Raw genomic sequence first — 18,734 nt, forward strand, 5'->3', positions numbered from 1 at the left:
TACTAATAGACTGAACTAAGTAACCCTTAGCTTTCCATTACACAGCTCAGTGAAGTAACCCAACAGATGAGCTGCTCAGAAAAATAAACCCAGTCCTTGTGGGCAGCAAACGTGGACTGATAGACCGAGTGGGAGAGAATGCAGAGGCAGATGGGTAGAGGTAATCGGAAATGACAGAAAGATAAGCAGGCAGAGGGCAAGCAGAGAGCTTGAAGGACAGAGGCAGAAGACCTGAGATTTTACAGACACAGATATTTGAAAAGTTAAATCAACAGCTTTCCAACAGCATTATTTTTAAAATCATTCCACCTAATATATGCAGGGAACCAGCTGCTTGTAAAATGACCTTTAAACCCTACCTACCATACCTTATTAGACTAATTCAAAGCTGGAGGTTGGCTGATCCTGAAATCCATTTATACAGGACAAACAGGCACTCAGCAGGGACAAAGAGCGAACACACTGTCAAAATAATTCCGTCTGCATTTCTGGCTGCACACCCAGGGTGAACACAGAGCAAGCGCGCTTCTCCAACTTCAGAAACAAAAAGATACACGAGAGACTGCAGCACCATCCTGACTGAAGGCTTCACTATCTGCTTCCCTCACGTGACAAGGTAACAAACTCTTAATTATAACAAGTGTTGGCTTTCTGGACAGCTTCTGTGAATGCAGAGGTCTTTAAGAGCCTTTCACCAACTCTTAAAGGCCCCTAACAAAGGCCTCTAATCAAAAAAGATGTTATAAACAAAAACAAGTTTCTTGCCAACAGAGGAAAGTATCAGCAGCAGAGCTAACTCTAGTACTACATTCAGGCCACTGTAACACACTGTCTTCAATGTCTTGTTCCTTTATTTGAAACACTGCTGTCCAGAAAGGTAACTTAAACTGGCTTAAGAAGGTCTAACTAGGGTTGATGGCTTTAAATTGCTTTGGAAGCATCACAAGTATATTGGGAAATATTTCCAGACAAGGAGGCCTGTTGGGCTGACAGACAGTGGCACACGGGGGTGAAAACCACAAACAATTAATGCAGGCACAATGCAGAAAGCAGCCTCTCCACAAAGGTTAGATTTTTGTTACAGAAATGCTTCATAGTCTTGGACAGAGAGGCTCTTGGAGAGAACAAACACTAGCAAGCAGGATCAGGGCAACTTCTGCAAGCCTCCTCTTCCAACATGCCATCACTCTGGCAAGCACAGGATTGGCTTCCTACTAATAGGAGGGCTCATCCATCATTCATTAACTTCCCAAGTTCTCTTTGGCACGGCAAAGGGCTAGTTAGAGCAGTCTCGCTTGCTTGGTAGCAACTTCTCCACTGGACTGGGACCAATGCCACCAAAATAACCCCTGTACATGTTATCTACACAGACACCTTCAGCTGATTGGTGAAGGCTTTAAATCCTATTAGTCCTCAAGGTATTCAGCCCCAAGACCTGCTAATAAAAATAGCTGATGGATGGTGTGTGGAAACTGCAAAGTGCATGGAGCAGGCAACCATCCTGCACAGACTATGACCAACAAGGAGCATAACAAATCTTTGGTTTCCCCAGTTTGTCATGGAGACTTCGGCATCACCGATATAATTTCCCAAGTTATAGCCAAGTTGTCAGAGAATGGATCTAACATTAGCACAGAAGTTATGGAAGTCAGAGCTATTTTGGAACTTCTTGGGAGTCTGAAGGCATTTGACCTTGTGCTTCTAACCAGCAGTTGCTATCGACAGCAATTTTTGTGGATCTGTTTCAATCTAACTTCAGCAGCAAAACACATAGTTTAAAAATTGGAAATCAACTTCTTTCTGTCCAAGACTGCTTGGTCATCAGTCTCCCAGAATTAATCTGAGTAAGAATTTCCATTTCCAACTTGCCAACACAATGCTACAAATCTTTTGTGAAAAAATCTGGCATTAAACCAGCATGATGTATCACAACACACTCTCACCCCCAAGCAACTGTTTCTCGTACTAGATAAACCTGACTGAATACAGTTCTCCGGAAAAAACTGCCTAACACACCACAGACAGCACAGAATCAGAGAAACCTGTTAGATACAGTAGATCCATGTAGATCCCATTAACTTAAGTCAAAAGAGAAACAGCTTTGGGAAGGAGGGAGGGAAAGAGAGTGCACGTGCACAATACAGAGAAACACATTCCTTTCCTGGTAGTGCCTGGCCCTACTTTGCTTGAAATTTTGATGCCCAACTTCAAATGAGCCTTTTCAGACTCACCCAGACTACATCACAGCACCAAGTCAGCTATGACCTCCCTCATTCCTGACGGGCTAGCTCTTCTAATATTTTTATCACAGAAAAATTTAGACAGCTTATAAAACAGGTTCTGGCAAACTAAGTTTTAAAACAAGAACAACTGTAACACAGACCACATTTTAGCAGTAACAAAATAACAAATAGTTCAACCTTCAGAAATTGTAATAGTATTCTGACTTCTTTCCCGCTTTTAACAAAGTTGCCTTCAAAACCATCTACGAAACATGCAGATTTAGATTAACATTACCTGTGAGTGTATCTGAGATCATCAGAACCATCAAGCGAGAAATTAGACCCAAAGGCAATTCTGCCTCACCGTCACGATGTCAAAAAACAAAGAAACAAAACCCAGAAAACCAAAAATAAATGCACATGGACTGTGCATTTAACTGCTAGGCAACAGATTGTTTTTGAGAAGAGAACTGGGGTTGGAAGTGCTCCTTCCAGACCAGGCAAGATACAAGAACTTGAGAAGAGAAGATGATACAGGATATGGACTAAGTATCTCTGGAAGGGGAGCCTTGAAGCACAGCCAAGCGAGAAGAAAACTTTTAAGGTTATTTATGCTCTTGTTTTCTGAAAAAATTACAAACCCCAGGAAATGTCACATTGGAGCTTTATGTGGACTGTAGACAGCAGAGAAAGGTACTTGTTCACGTGGGTTAATGCATGCTGATGACATGCCAGGCTGTGGGGAACATCAGGGCTTCATGAAGTGCTGAGTGCTGAGACTCTGAGCAACTGAAGAACTCATGCCACCAGTTTTGCAAATACCAGGTACAGGCAGCAGCCATTTCCATTTTAAGTAGGCCAGCAGTTTGCTCTGGGACATGCCTCATATATTAAGATGGTGGTTTATGTCCTTTCAGGCAGCTCTGTATTTTTACTTTACCCACTGATGAACTCGAGAGGGTATGAAGCATTGTGTATAGAATCAAGACCCGCCAGAACAGGAACTGCTACCTTAAAAATCAAAACAGTAACCGGTTCAGTCTTTTATAATTAGAAGCAAAATATGGATCCTTTTCACCTTTGCAAATAACAGGTCAGGGTATGCTTGGGTACAGTTAATCCACTGCTGCTCTCCTCTGCGTTTATGACTAAACAAACAGCAGCTGCCTGCAGCTTGCGGCTTCTCCACCGACTCCCTGGTGGAGACCATTTATTGAGTCATAAACTCCTCCGATAGTGTTATCACCACAGCATTTGCACAAATAAAGGTTGGAAGAAAGGAAGATTTTCTTTAAAAAACCCGACTTTACAGAGAAGGCAAGGAGAACACTTTACAGATCGGTTTGCTTTGAGCAAGGACCGACTGACAAAAGGCAGGGCAGGCATATACTTGGCGGAGGATGGCTGGGCATATCGTCCTCCAGATATGAAACACACAGATTTATCTAAAACTACAAAGCTGAATTTCAGAAAGCTCAAACAACCTTAAAGCCTTCCAAGTTAGATACATTGCATTTCAAGTAGCATACCGCGTGGTATAAATATATCTCCTTGATGAGACTTCAACAGCGAAGATCTACCTCTGCAGAATCCCGGGGGAGGTGAAACCCTGGCATTTCTCAGGCACAAATATGGGCCTCACTACACCTGGCCAACACTTTATTCTGCCAGCCACACACACTGACTGCTACTCTCTACCCCAACAAGTACACCATCTACAAAGCATTTTGCAATCCATCAGAATAGAAACAACACTTTAACAAGAGCCTAATGATCCAGAATGATCAAAGATACCTGCAGCGCAGCCTGTGGCATCCAGTGCATCCCAACGCTGTTGCTCTTAAGCAAAGATTCAGGTTGCAGAAATGACAGCTCCCGGCAGGCCACGCTTCAGCAGGACACAAAATGCTGGAGTGAAACTGCTCCATCGGGATGGGACACTACACCACTACCTGCAGCATCTTCTCAGCCATCTAGGTCACTGCCCACAGATAAGAGATGAAGTTCCAGTAGAATTGCAATGTTCTACTGTGCGCGCCAAATGGGAACTGGGCTTTCGCTGGGATCACTTGGAAAAGCAGGCGCAGTAAATTAACCACATTCCTTTTTATTACAGTCAAGAGCAAAGGAGAATGCAGTTGACTCAAGGTTGTGTTAAAAGTCTACCTCCACTGGAATCCAGTCAGTCAGTGTTTTGCAAGGGCTTGTTTGCATAGCAGAGTGACTCACAGTAAACGAGCGTGAATTTTCCCTGCACTTCTATTACGAACCCAGAATGTTCATATACAGAGAAGTTGCTGTACCATAAACTCACTCACCAGTTTATTGCATTGTAATTTCCTTATGCAGACAAGCCCTAAAGCCTTGATAGAAGTAGGTTTACCTTTATCTGTTACGAATAGCAGAATCATGAGAAGCTGGACGCAGAACAGGGAGAAAGAGCGCGGAATTATGAATGGCTCCTAGCTCAATGTATACAGCTCCTATTGACAAGGGAATACATGTGTCTGAGTGTGCAGCTTTTTATAGCTTGGTTTGGCCAGGAGCTAGAGCGCAAAAATTTCACCTTGGTCCTTCTGTGAAAGACAGGTGCCTAGAGACAGTAAGAAAACACTTGGAAAGAGAGGAATACATGCTCTTCACTAACAGACATTTTTCTGCACACAGTCACAAGAAGCCAGTTCTGTTTGGAATCTCACGTCACGTTAATATACGGTCACCAGAGGCTGCATTTTTCAAGTGGCAGCTGGTCGGAGATTCCCTGGTATAACCACCAATTACGTAACAAATTAACCAACTAAAATTTGCTGGAAATTCAGATTTGCCTGCTGGTGTGAACAAGGCATAAAGGAAGCAGAATGGGTCATAAATATTCTGAAAGGCTTGTATGTGAGTGCCTATTTGCAGGGGGTGGGAAGCAAGTCACTTAACAGGACTCAGACTTAAAAAAATAAATAAAGTAAATAATTTGTTTTTCCCTTCCATCTGGACTCAAAAGTAAGAAATTACGCAGATTTCCACTGCCCACTCTCCTCTTCCTTCCACACCCTCTTCTCATTGGCACGAGATAAAACCTTGGGGAAACAGCAGCAGCAATTTTCAATTCTCATTATCTAACGGCAGCAGTAGCTCTTGGTGAAACTTGCGGTCAATAAACTACAGGCAATTTTAAAAGACACAATGGGAACTGCCCCTCCCACAGCTGTCCCATTATCCCGGCTTTTATTAGATTTAAAGCCAGCAATTTTTATGCTGTAGCTGAAGTTCTGCAGAGCCATGAAAACAGACCACCAGAAAAGATAAAACACTCCTAAATTAAACAGGAGACATTACAGTAACATACTCTAAAGTTAGAAAGCTTCCACATAAGCAAAGCACAGGATGCAGCAAGCAACCCAGAGCCTGAGCGGGCTGACACCGCTGCAGCGAGCCGATGGCGATGCAACCAAAACTTAACATTCAGGATGGTATAAATGGCAAAGTTAGCGAGCAGGTTAGGCAGGGCAAGTTGAAAGCATACTAGCTACAAAGGCAGGCAATCTGAGCAGGATCCTGCTCCCATAAGTCTACAAACATCCCACTACAGGCATTAACTTCGGTGTTCACGGTCTGGATGTGCCTCCCAAGTGGCAGAAAGAAATACTCACTTGCGGATGGCAATTGAGCTGACCTGTTTCAGATGACTATTTTGGATCAGATGCGCCATGCTCTAGCAGTGCCTACTTTTCTCCCTTGACTACAAAAGACGTCCTGATGGCCAGAAAATATACAAAACAGGTAACATTAGTTATACCCCTATAATGCACTGCAATAAAATAACCTATTCCAATAAGAGGGCCTGTACAGGAAATGAGTGGAAAATAAATTTCAAAACTCATTAAATAATTACCTGATATATTTGTCTGCGGGGCAAAAGTAACTGAGGGTGCATCCCAGCTCCTGGCACAGAGACATGCACAGCAATAGGAAGGGAAACGGGTGTCCAAAGGAACAGTCTCAAACCAATGCAGTAAGGGGGAAGATGTGAAGAATTAATGTCATCCACTGTAAGCTGTAATTTTCAGTCTAGATATCTAGAGCTTGCTTTCTCTGAGTCTAATGTATACCATGCCCTGGAGACATTTTTACCAGCCATCAAAAGGAACTTGCAGAGAACCAGATGCTTCATTAAAGAATATTCACCAAGCCTTATAAAATCTTTAGTAAAAAGCAGAAGAACAAATCACCAGCGTTCAAGTGAGCTGAAGACACACATCCAGCTTTGATTACAACCTCCTGTACTGGAAAACAAATTGCGCTTAAAAAAAAAAAAAAGGAAAGGAAAAATACACCCAAGAAATCAAGAGATTCTGGCCTGTCTTTCCCACACTCCTCCAACCTGAATTTCCTGAATGAGGAATGCGTGAGACAAAGCCATTTGGTAGAAGATGCTAATTTAAACTTAAAGACAAATAACAGCTTAAAAGGGGAAGGGAGGAGGGAGTTTTAATCCTTTATGAAAAAACGCAACAGCTTGTGATTGCTACATATATCTCAGGAGTCAGAGGACTCTGTAAGAGCAGTGAGGCAAATTGTCAGGGCTTGAGCTGTCCTGGGACAAAGGAAATTACAGAAGATGTACTGCCTTATACAAGTTTTATTTAGTTTTATTTGAATTTGTATTTGTAGAACTCTCTAATGCCTGTATCTAGATGCAAAGTTCAGTTACCTGTTCCTTAGTCTCTCTCACCCCTTCCTAAAACACAGCAAGGAGGCTTTTCTGCCACATTGCCATCATCCACAGCAAATTAATGTCCTACACACTGCTCCTTCCAGGAAGCTTCTGTAACAGTTGGAAAAAAAAATAAATCTGAAGTTCACCAAACATTCTGGGAACCAAGACAACCCCCAGTTTTTGATTTATTAAAAAAAAAAAATATCAAAAACCCCACCGACCACACAAATCCAAAAAAAGATAAGTTAATCAGATCTTTCACTGCCCTCTGCTGTTACCAGTCATTTGGCTTCCAATTTACTGTTTAATAATGTTGTGCTGGGGGTCAGGGCTGGCAGTGTCCCAGCCCCCTTCTCAGGCGGGTTGGAGCTGCAGCTTGCAAATATGCTGAAGTTTAATGCAATCTGTCGTCTTTGGTAATCACATTCCACCCGCACTGCATGCAATAAAGACATACTGGTAAATGCATTTGCTAAAGATACACTCCAATGAAAAGGCTACAAGGCTGATTTACAGGAGGCAAGGAAGAAGCATCAGGTAACGGAGGCTGGCAATAGATGTGCCAATGCTCTGCGCACAGCAACAGAGGGCACGGATTGTGCAGCAGCAGCACCGGCACCACTTTACATTAAAGCTAAGAAAAAGAAACCACACGTTTTGGGAGCTGGGGACTTTAAAGATACCAGAGAAAAGCCCTTTCCCTGGCAGCTTTAACCTTGCTGATTTGCAGACATACAAAGACCTTCTTTGTAAACAGGAAGGAAAAAAATTCCACTAGGACTAGCAACAACATTTGGTCTAATATATCCTGACAATTTTCCCATCTCCTTCTGTCAGGCTTCTTCTGGGAGCCGGCTGGCAGCTTGTTTCATGTTATACTTAAATCAGGCATACAGCTTCCCCTCACAATGCTAATGCGACAGAGAAAGACTGCTTCTATGAAATCTCCACCTCTCCCCCACCCTTTGCATCAGTAATCCCATGAGAGGAGTCTCAGTTTTCTATTCCCAGAAGGCTCCATCCTTTTCCCTACATCCATCTACTATAGTCTCAGCACCCTTTAGAGAATTTTCTATACACACACATTTCCCCCCCCAAAAAAAAACCCAAACCCTGCCCTTAAGGGACATCTGACCCACTGAATTCTCACATGGCGAACAGCATCCTTTGCACTCCAGACATCCCAAGCAGCAGCTTATTTCTTACCACTCACTTTTCCCAAGACCATAACCTAGTTGTTATGTCCAAATACTTTATTTCTCCTTTCTCCTTCACTTGTTTCAATAGCCAGAAATTCTTCCAAGGTACTGAACATGATGTCCTAAGGCATCAACAGAACCTACTAGGGCTTCTGCATCTCGGAAGGAAGAGCCATAAGGCTTGCTGGCACCCCACACAAGATGAATTTTTTTTAGGAGTGCAATTTTCTTAAAGGCAGAAGCTTTGCCCAGTAAAGAAGCTTTCCTCATGCAGCAATGAAAGGAAGCAAGACCTCCAACTGCGAAGTCCCATAAAAGGAGGATGTTTAGAGCCCATTCAAAATGTTGCCGATATTGGCAAAATGGATTTGCCTACTGTTTGCAGTACACAGCATCCAAAATCTACAGAATCATTGTGACTGACTTTCAAACCTAGGAGCATTGGTGCTGCTGTTTTGGTGGCAGCTCAGTACAACAGGACTCACTGATGGAAGTGAAGTTGGGACATACCACAGTGTGGCTGGGAAATGTGGAATGAACGTGGGAAAATGGATCCCAGTGAAAACTTGTCTCCTAAGAAGATCACAATTTGACTAATAGAAGCCACAGTTTTCAGGAACACTTCCCAGAAGAAAACACCATGCAAAACAAGACAGAAAAGCCAGCAAGTACAACAGGGAAGCTTTTGTTACCTTCTGAGCTGCACTAACACAGCGCTGATATTCCTTAGCCAGCTCCGAACACTTGAGCACTTCATGTTTGTTTTCTTGGTAGCACTTCAGAATTTCAGACTGCAGGTTTGCACAGACAGGATCAGTGTTCCTCCTCCTGCAGGGAAAACAAGCACAGAAAGATGTGTGAAGAGGAGTTTTCACCTACTTACTACCACTTTACCAGGGGCACACATACTAATCCTGCGTTGGAGTCATCTAGTCTTAACAGAGAAAGTGGTGGGAGCAACAATCACCAAAGTGGGTCAAATGACCAACAGTGTCTTTCAGCTGAAAAATCCAGGGTACTTAGCAGAAAGAAGGAACACGTTCTTTCTAGGTTGGTGTGGAAGGCTGTTTTACCCTTAGACAAAACATCATCTCTCCTCCACAGTCAGGAGGGGAAAAAAATAAATCAATTCCAAGAGGTTCAGTGATTTCAATGATTTCCCCAACTCACACTGGAAATCTTTGGCAGAACTCGGGAACCCTGGCAGGGCCTGCGCTAGATCTGTAACAGTCTTGACAAGGAACTGAATGAACTTGTTGAATAAGCCGCCTCGACCTATTGAATTCTCATCTATTTAAACACTTCAAAAAAAATCCAACACAGTCGGAAGCACTGCAATTCTCCTAGTGACTAGAAAAAACAGAATAATAGCAAGACCAGATATCCTTTTCTTTGTATTTCTGAAGCAATTAGTACTCATACCCCATAAATGGCATTGACAGCTACCCAAGAACAATTAGGGATGATGTTCTTATACTCTAATGTGCATGTGTACATATGGCACATCATCAGCAACAGTACCAATAAAGCGGAAGGTCGTTGTAAAACAATACCAGCAACAATGGCACAAAAACAGTAAGACAGTGTCATCAGCTGCACAGACAGGCAGACACAAATTGCAGGAATTTGCAGCACAATTGCCATGGTATGTTTTACCAGGAACAAGAGAACATATGCTCAGGTGTAGCAATCCTCAGATGACGCCTTCTAAACCACAAACCATTTAATTCCTTGCTTTTTCTGCCCCAATATGCTTACAGAGATCTGGGCCCAAATATCAAAAGCAACTCTTCCTTGCAAAGTGCTTGATGCTACAGGCAGGCATGAGTGCCATGCCACGATGTATTCATTTCCACAGTAACAACAGGCACTCAGTCAGCAGCAAGGCTCCACAGCGAGGCAGAGAGAAAACATGACCTGTTCCTGGGCATGTCTCATTCTCTCAGGTGGAAGAGATTTCCAAGAAACGTGAAATCTTAAACCAAGATCTTTTAGAAGCTTCTGGAGAGCTCAGATCTGAGTTTCCAAAACATGCTCGTTTTTGTAAGGTGCTCAGGAAGCCAAGTGGAAGGGCCAAAAGAAGAAAAAAATAATAAAAATAAAAATAAAAATCTGTCCTTTCTGTATCATCAACCTAGTTGCTCCCTCAAAATAGTTTGGCTGAGGCATATTCCAAATGACACTTCTTCAGTCCTCAGTCTTACTGTCAACATACATGGATGACTAAGAATTTACCAGTAACAGTATGACAGCCCCACTAAAACACTGAGGTTTCAATCAGAAACCACCAAAGATACTATACAAACTTCTTTTTCCACCTCTTCACTAATCTTACAGCTTTTAGAAGAAACTTATTCCATCCATGGTCGCTAGAGGCTAGTGTGCATTTCTGATTTCAAAGTTCTATAGCAAATCACCTTTAAAGCCTCTAAAAATCCATATTCTAAAAAAATCTTCAAATTCTGGAATAGAAAAGTACCCAGGGAGAGCTTCAGAAACTCATAATGTTGGCATTTTGCTTTGTCACTAACTTTAATACCACTCTAATCAAATCGGTGAGACTGTGGAAATGATACCAAACAATACCAGGTCAGGAAATACCACCAAATCCCTCAATCCATTGAAAAAGTTAAGGCTTTTAAAATCTGGGGTTTTAAACTCAGTCATGTTAAACTGAAGGGCATTTTGTAATTTGCATGAAAAGACTGGAACAGCAAAAAGGTACAGCATGCCACAAAATAGTCTGTATTCATCTGAACTGAACAATATGGTACAAACATCTTGGAAATATTTAGAAGAATGCTTGAGGTTGCCACTGTTGGCATGGAGAGCTATAGGAACTGTGCCTTTTTTATGTGTGTCTGCTCGTTCACTGTCTCTCCTGTGGCATCAGTCTTCATTGCCTGGAGTAAATATAAAGCTAGGACCCATCTGTGGACTCAGACAGTAGTACAAAGTCTGTGGTCCTCTTCTTTCAGGACACCCCTTGGTGCTCTGTCCACAGCACAGAGGCCTATTTAAAATCCATGCAGTGGTGAGCAAGAAGCCACAGAGTAAGTGTTGCTGCCTAAAGCTTACCAGAGGCAAGGGATCAATCAGCACAGAATGGCACGCATTGCCCAGCGAGTACCTAAGTTAGCATTCATACATGCCGCTTTCCACAACACAAAGATTTTTTGGGTACCAGGTACCTGGAACCATAATAAGAATATTCTCCTTCATTTCTTCAAAATAAAATCTCAAACTGTGGATATACATCAACTGTACCAGCTTCTCAAAACAGATTTAGAGAAACTAATCAACATAATGCAAAGCTGGTTAAGGTAATAATCAATACAAATTACAGAAACCAATATATTAGTGCATTCACCAGAGAACTGGAAATTCAATGGAACCAGTTAAATCCCACTGAGAATGACATTTCACTTTGGAGCAGGAAGCTAGCACTGCTCGGGAGATAACTGTCACTGTGCCCCACCGTGCAGTGTGATCCATGAAACAACGGGACAAGAAGTACATGTGAGCTCACCGTAAGTTAGCACATCCTGCTGAGTCCAGGAGTACACAAGCCACCCACATCCAGCAGTTTAGTTTTGGTACCCATCTGGACTGAAAAAGGGGATCCAAACTGCTTTGGTGAACAACTGCTTGAGGAACTGCCCTCCCAGCACAGCAATCGCTACTCTTGTCCTATCTCACTCAAAGGGATGCCACATTCCTGCTCACGTTAAGTCTCTTCAGGCTGCAACATTTCCACACAAGGGGGGACACAACAGCCCCATACACCAGTTGCACATTTCAGTTGTCTGGCTTTACTCATACATATCTGAAAGTAAAAGGTATTAACACACACAAAAACCCTGATGGAGACCAGCAACATCTAACTACAAACATCTCTGCTGAGAGCAACAGCACATGGACTTCCAAAGGAGGGGGCCCTTCGACAACTGTCTCCAACCTCAGCCCAGCTCAAGGCTGTTGGCACTAACCTTTAGAAAAATTAATCTTCTGGACACTCCGTGACACTGCCTTTGGAAAACACCTTGTTGTTTTGAGGGGCTGTATTATTATTTCTTTAACAACAAGGGGGAAGGAACATGGTGGAGCAGGGATGAGGTTTGAATACATAAGAGTAGGGGACTAGTATGCTTTGACTTTTCTTCTAAAACAGATCACAGTTTTAAACATAACATGCCACCATCAAATAAAGTAGACAATTACCCTCTGTCTAAAATAAAAGGCATTGTGATTACAGATGTAAGAGGCTCATTGATAGCAGCTAGGAAAAAGGCAAGAGAGAAAGGATGGACTGGGAAGAGCTAGGACAGTACCTCAGACAGGGAAGTATGGGAGATGAGCTCTGACAATACCTTGGAAATAAATGCAAGATGTACAGAATATGAAAGATTAAACCAATAACAAACACGCTCTCATCTGCCTAAAGGAAGAGGAAAGGAGAAAAGATGACAGGTGGGAAAAAGGAAAGGAAGAATCTAGAAATAAAACTCATTAGCAGTGCCTCCTCCATCGTAGTGGGGAAAGACACCTTCGCTTCACCACTGTTCAATGGGAAGGAAGACAACGTACACATGAAACCCATGATTTCAGATCTTCCTCTCCCCCTCCCATGGAGGGATCTAAACCAGGTCTTTGTCTGGAAAAGAAGGCAGAGGTTTTCTCAAAATGAAACAAAAGGCATCCTTCTTTCTGCTATCCCTCGAGGTAAGACAGAATGAGCATGATCTTGCTGCATTTTGACACATCGAGAGTTACCAAATCCTCTCTATCACTGCGTATTCCCTTTATTTAATAAATGAAATCTCATCAACTTATCCTTCTTCTATTATCACTGCTGACATCAATCTGATAATATTGGCTTGGCGTGGAATCGTGCTATTATATGTCCTCTTGATATTTAATTTAAGAGAAACGTCTGCAGTGGGGTGAATATGTGAAGCAAGCTTTTTATTACTGGCAGCAGTAAGGACGCTGGGAGTGAATTAGACATTCATCTTAGTCAGGGCCAATCTAGTGGCTCAGAAGAGGTTTTCTTCTTAACCCTCTCCTAACTGTTCAATAGCGGCAGGTAACGGCTGCTCCAGTCAATAACTGCACTCATTTGTCTTGGCAAATTCATTTCTACATGGATATAAACCCCATGAAGAAGTGCTAAGCGTCTGGGAGGTTAAAGCAAGGTTCTTCAAGCATTTCCATCACAAGCTCTGCGATAGTAGGAAGAGTGCTGGTCTAAATGTCCATCAATTAATCAAGAAGCAACACAGCTTTGAAAGACAAACACACAAACTCACTGCAAGGAGTGATTAAGGCAGTATCATCAGAATACAGACCCCACAGACAGCAGGTTTCAAACACAGCATGATGGCTAGTAGCTAGTTGCTGCTGACAGGTTCCCTTTTTGGAAGAATTATGGACTCTACAGGAAAGCAAGGGAAAGCTGGAAGATGTGTATGTATTTGCTAGTCCTTCCACCCAGCTGAAAAATCAGACTAGCTAAGCAGAGGTCCAACTTTAATGCTTTAGGACTTGGCAGCTCTTTAGACTAGTGCACGATCAGTAACCACAGTGAGTACCGCAGCACAGCTTGGCTTTACCTGCTAGAACAGCAATTCCAGATGGACTTAAGAGCAAGATCCTCTTTTTACATTTTACTCTGGGAAACCAACCAAGCCGAGAAAAAACTCAAGATAGAGACTGATGTTATCTAAACACAGACATTTCGATAACTCTGCTCAGAAAGTAAAAAACAAAGATTTGCAGGGTCCCTCACAGAAGCCAACTTTTAGAGTAGCTACGCTCTGGTACACAGCTGCAAGCAGCAACCCAAATGGGGGAGCAACTTGGAATTTCCTGTAAGCTGCAAAATCTGACAACTGGATTAGTTGCTTTCTGCTGCATTATTTGACTAAGACCAGTGTCTGAGCTAACTTGAGCAAACCACATTAGTCACCACTGTCACCACAGCGCAGACAGCCTCAGAGGTCAGCAATAAGGTGCACATGCAGCACTGAGAAAAACCCAGGCACACAGCAGCAGTTTTTGCAAGTCAGGAAGGAATCAGCGACGCGTCATATATTTGGTTAACATGTTTATATATCCAGGGTACATTACATGTATTTCAGATTAAGCTCAGTGATGCTTTGGCCACATAAATGTGTGCTGCCATGCTGTACTATACATATATAAAAACTGATAAGTGGTTAACTGACCTGTAAAACTGCATTCTCCCTTGGGTAGCAGTTGGCTTTGATGGCTTCTCTTTAACATGTCAGAAAAATAACTCCAGACAGATGCAATACACAGCACATAGAAAGGTTCCATCCTCTCTCATTATTGCATCCTTGACATTTACAGCAGAAAATTAAACACAATTGAAGCATTTCATTCACACATAACAAACTCATCAGCACAGAACAAACAGCTAGGGAAGCTAACTTGCAGCATAGGCCCCAGGATGCTGCACTATCACAAAGCAAACACTACGGCTCACTGCGACCTATGGAATTCCCTGATCCTTCACATCAGCTTGGTAACACGGCTTGAATGAAAGAGGGCAGAGTCATGTTGCATCTGTTTGGCAAGAGAAATAAGAAATAAGCAGCTTAATAGATTATCCAAATGTCTACTAAAAATTCAGTAATATTTAAGCTACATAACCTAGCACAGTATAAACAAACTGCATGCCTCATGAGGATAAACTAATGTGATCAGGAAGGAAATATTTCTGATCAGCTTCATGTATTCAAAACACTGCTCATCAGGGCTTTGCCACTGATCTGGATGGAATACAAGGCTTGCAGAATTAATATTGTGTAGAGCAAGAGGAGACAGACTAAAAGAAAAGGTGAAACCTCATGACAATTTTCATGTGAATAGGGCCACTACGTCCAATTTTCAGCTGAAGCAGTTGTACTCCTGTCTTTCTAAAACCCTTCCTATATGCCTTGGCACACCGTCTGCAGCACACGACTACATGGCTGCAGTATTTCCCCCCTCTCTTTCTTCCCCTTGACAGCTGCGTTTCAATAATAGGTCACTCAATTCTCTTTTTCCCTACTTTGTCCATGGAAGTGCCTCATAAATGTGTATTTATAAAATACTATGAGTTTCTGGGTGACTCTGATCCTACAAAATTTGTCACTCAAGTACTTCCCAACATCCATTCCTGTTTTGACAGCTTGTTTGAAGCTGCTATGCAATTCCCCACAGCAATTTGCGCACTCAGTGCACCCTTGTCCTTTCCAGGACAAATACCTCCTTTCCTTCCGATCAGAGGTACACAGAAGCTGTTCTGAAATCTTCTCCTGTGTAAGTAATTAGATTCTATCGCTGTGAACAAAAGTTAACAGAAGTCCAAATATCAAGCGCCAGCAACTTGTTGAGTCACTGTACTGCATTCAGTGAAAATAGCCTGACCCAGCTGCATTTTCTTCATCAAACAAACAAAAAGCCCAAAACCCAAATTCAAAAATATACAGATTGAAGTGGAAAATGATTTAAAATTACCAGTTTTCTGTAACAACCTCTAATTTTGGAAATCTAACAACATTCTCTCCAAATCTCCAAAGTGATGCAAAGAGATTACGTGACCCATCCAAAGCTGGTTCCAGCCCTCTGTCCTTCTTACTTCAATGTATCACAAACTCCCCTGCCCTCCTTTGTGGTTTATTCTCACAAGTAGTCATTTCCCACTTGACCAATGGGTCATCCTAAAAGACTTGGATTTATACTTCACTGTGCTTTGCCAAGCACAGTGTCAACCAAATTTAACTGGCTTCCTTAGCTCCCCATAAGCTGCAGGCACTGGAGTTTTGGTGGTGTCTCTGGGGGGAGGAGGAAGTTAGCAATATGCAAAAAAATGGTACAAAACCATATAAAATTAAATGATCCCTATCCTACTGAACCTGTGAACACAATAACTAATCAACCCTATTAGCATTCTGCATGGCAGATGGCAAGTGGTTTGGAATAATGAGAGACTTTTCCCCACAAGTGGATAATTCCAATATACATTTGGATGTAAATTCTTTACTGATTATGATGGTAGAATACCAAGTTATGAGGAACTGCCAGTTTGGAAGATGAAAGGAAAACTACGGCCACTTCCTTCACTTGCCAAGAGATACAGAACTTAACAGAAATGGACCTCCTGCCCACAAAGCCATGCACCATTTTTTCCAAAGATGCCAAGCTACTGAAAGTTGACTAGCAAAGATGAAGAGCCTAAAGTTAGCAGCAAAATGGTCTCTGGAAGCCAAGCAGAAATGAGTCAGAATCTTGTTGCTGGAAGGAGTTCTCTGAATCAGAAAGGAAGCTGGCTCAGCTCCCACAAGGCAGAAAAGCAATATAGCAAGCAATAACTGAATCTGAAAACAACAAACAGCCCAACAAGTGACCCGTATAAGGATTTTCTTTCTTCAGATAAAAAACATCTAAAACTGGTTAAGATCTCAGGTCAGGAAGGGAATGCATGCAGCTTACAGAATGCATGCAGCACTGGCCCCAAGAATATACGGGTTGTGGTAGTGCTACGTTGTCTGGGAGTTAGCTGGGAAACCGCCTGCTGGGAGAGTCCTGGGCCCGTATTTTCTGTTGATCTATTAAACCCCCTCCCCCAAAAGTATTCTAAAGAAGGTAACTGAAGATGTGATACACTGATTTCATATAACTGCAAGGCATGAGAGACAGGCAGGTTCAGTAAATTTTTTCCTATGTGAGATGATCTCGTAATGATGTCAAGACTAACGAATTGGGTTTTTTTTAAAAGAAAACCCTGACCACTCATTTTAACAGCAGTTACTTTTCTGAAGTGTCACTAAGCACTGTACTAGGTCCCTACAATTTACACCAGACTACACAAAGGAGTAACAGTGACGGACAAAAATATGAGTCCATTAGTATATCCTGAACTGACAGAGTGGCATATCCTGCTAAAGATGCAGAAAGAAATTCCGAGAGGAGAATGAAGCTGCCAGCATTAAAGTTCAGGTGGGATATGAAGCTCTTCATATTCACTTTATTAAAAAAAAAAAAAAAAACCAAAAAAACCACCAACCCTTGATTCTGCCCACATGCTCTAATCTTCAAAACCACTGTGTCCCCTTTTACCATGCTGTGCAATTTGTTGAGGACGGACTCAGAAAGATCCCCATTAAGCAGCTACTCATCCCCCAAAGAACATCAATAATGGAGCTTTCAAAGAACACACACAAAGTCTTAAAGCCTGGTTTTGGGGGAAAGTTATGATTATTTTTCTTTTTTTTTTTTTTAAATAAGTATTATAATTTCAAAAAGTCCTTAGAGAATTGAAAAAATCCTTATAGAAAATAATGTAGATAAGATGGGTTTACATTTGAAGATGAGCATATCAAATGTCTAGGGTGAGTTAATGAGACCTATGCCTACTTGAAGATGCTCCACCGTGCTGTTAGTGGCACTCACGGTCAGCACAGTGCTAAGAAGTTCTCTCTGAAGAAACAATATTCATACCTGAACAAGCAAGTGATCCTGTCTTCCAAACGCCACTTTTTCAAGCCAAATTACTTACAACTTTTGTTGGCGTGGTATGTGTATGTCCCAGACAGGCAGGCAAGAGACACTTCCAGGACCAACAAGGGAAATAAAAGGATAGGAAGGAAGACCCAGTCCCAGCAAGGTCCTCTCACAGTAGGCTGATACAACCTGATCTTGAGACCACAAAAGCTGATGGGACCCCATAGCCTAGACACCTATTTAGTCAGAGTAACATCATGAACTATTAAAATCACACCAAGTAAGTGAAAAATAACGTCATTGAAGCCTGGTCTGATGGCAGAGATGATTTTTCTCTGCCTTTGAAAGGGAAGAAAGGACCTCAATCCCTCCTCAGCCAACAACAAACACCACCAACTTCCTCTGTACAGATGGATCACTGTGATGAAAGATGTCAACAGCTGTCCTGCCACAGTCCTTATTTCCCCAGAAGGAGGAGATACAGAAGCTCTGACCTACAGAACAAACTATTACTCTCCTCAAATTTCCCCCACTGGTACTTGTGTTTGGCCCATCCTATTATGCCTCCATCACTCTGGGAGGAGACCAACTCAACAGTAAGTAAAATGCACTGTGTGAAGTGTCGTAATCCAGAATCAGAAACACAATTACTGTTCAAAATAGCAACACTGCCCTTGAAATCAGTTGCTACTGAATTAATGACCAGATTGTTAGGACTGTTACCTCATCTTTGCCTTAGGCTTCTAATTAGCAAACAAGTCATTAATTCACTGGTAACAAGTGGTTTCTCAGGCATTATTACTTCTGACATCTTTAATTTACCACTCTTTTTGGAAAGCTTCCCCAGACAACTTTAACCTCAGTCCTCTAGAAATCAACCCTGTGCCACTACCACCAGCACACCCACTGGAAGATGGAGGCAGAAAAACACAGCACAAATAAGCTCAGATGGGTCACTAATTAATATTCATTACTTCTTTCCCAACTCAAGCTAAGGGGAGGAGGGATCAAAGACACAAGAAGTTCTGGATTTTGGCGTGGATCTGTCATTACGTCTAAATCAACACTAAACCACTAGGAACCCTGAAG

General features: G+C 42.2%; 1 protein-coding gene and 1 long non-coding RNA gene across 10 annotated transcripts in view; one reads left to right on the top strand and one right to left on the bottom strand.

Annotated features, from left to right (window-relative positions):
• The window catches only part of CHCHD6 (coiled-coil-helix-coiled-coil-helix domain containing 6), a 115,998-nt gene that overhangs the window by 29,054 nt on the left and 68,210 nt on the right, over nucleotides 1-18,734 (bottom strand). For all 9 annotated transcript variants that reach the window (XR_008821171.1, XR_008821170.1, XM_056334072.1 and 6 more), the window contains one exon: nucleotides 8,828-8,963. Coding sequence is in view for 7 of the 9 variants with exons in the window: in XM_056334072.1 (XP_056190047.1) it covers nucleotides 8,828-8,963 (136 nt within the window). In the remaining 2 variants the exon portion in view is untranslated. The remainder of the gene's footprint in view (nucleotides 1-8,827; nucleotides 8,964-18,734) is intronic.
• LOC130147232 (uncharacterized) overlaps nucleotides 374-18,734 on the top strand; it is a 40,653-nt gene continuing 22,292 nt past the window's right edge. Inside the window, exon 1 of the long non-coding RNA XR_008821172.1 lies at nucleotides 374-616. This is a non-coding gene — a long non-coding RNA (uncharacterized LOC130147232). The remainder of the gene's footprint in view (nucleotides 617-18,734) is intronic.

Source organism: Falco biarmicus, chromosome 4 (assembly GCF_023638135.1).
Source record: "Falco biarmicus isolate bFalBia1 chromosome 4, bFalBia1.pri, whole genome shotgun sequence".
NCBI classification, from domain to species: Eukaryota; Metazoa; Chordata; class Aves; order Falconiformes; family Falconidae; genus Falco; species Falco biarmicus.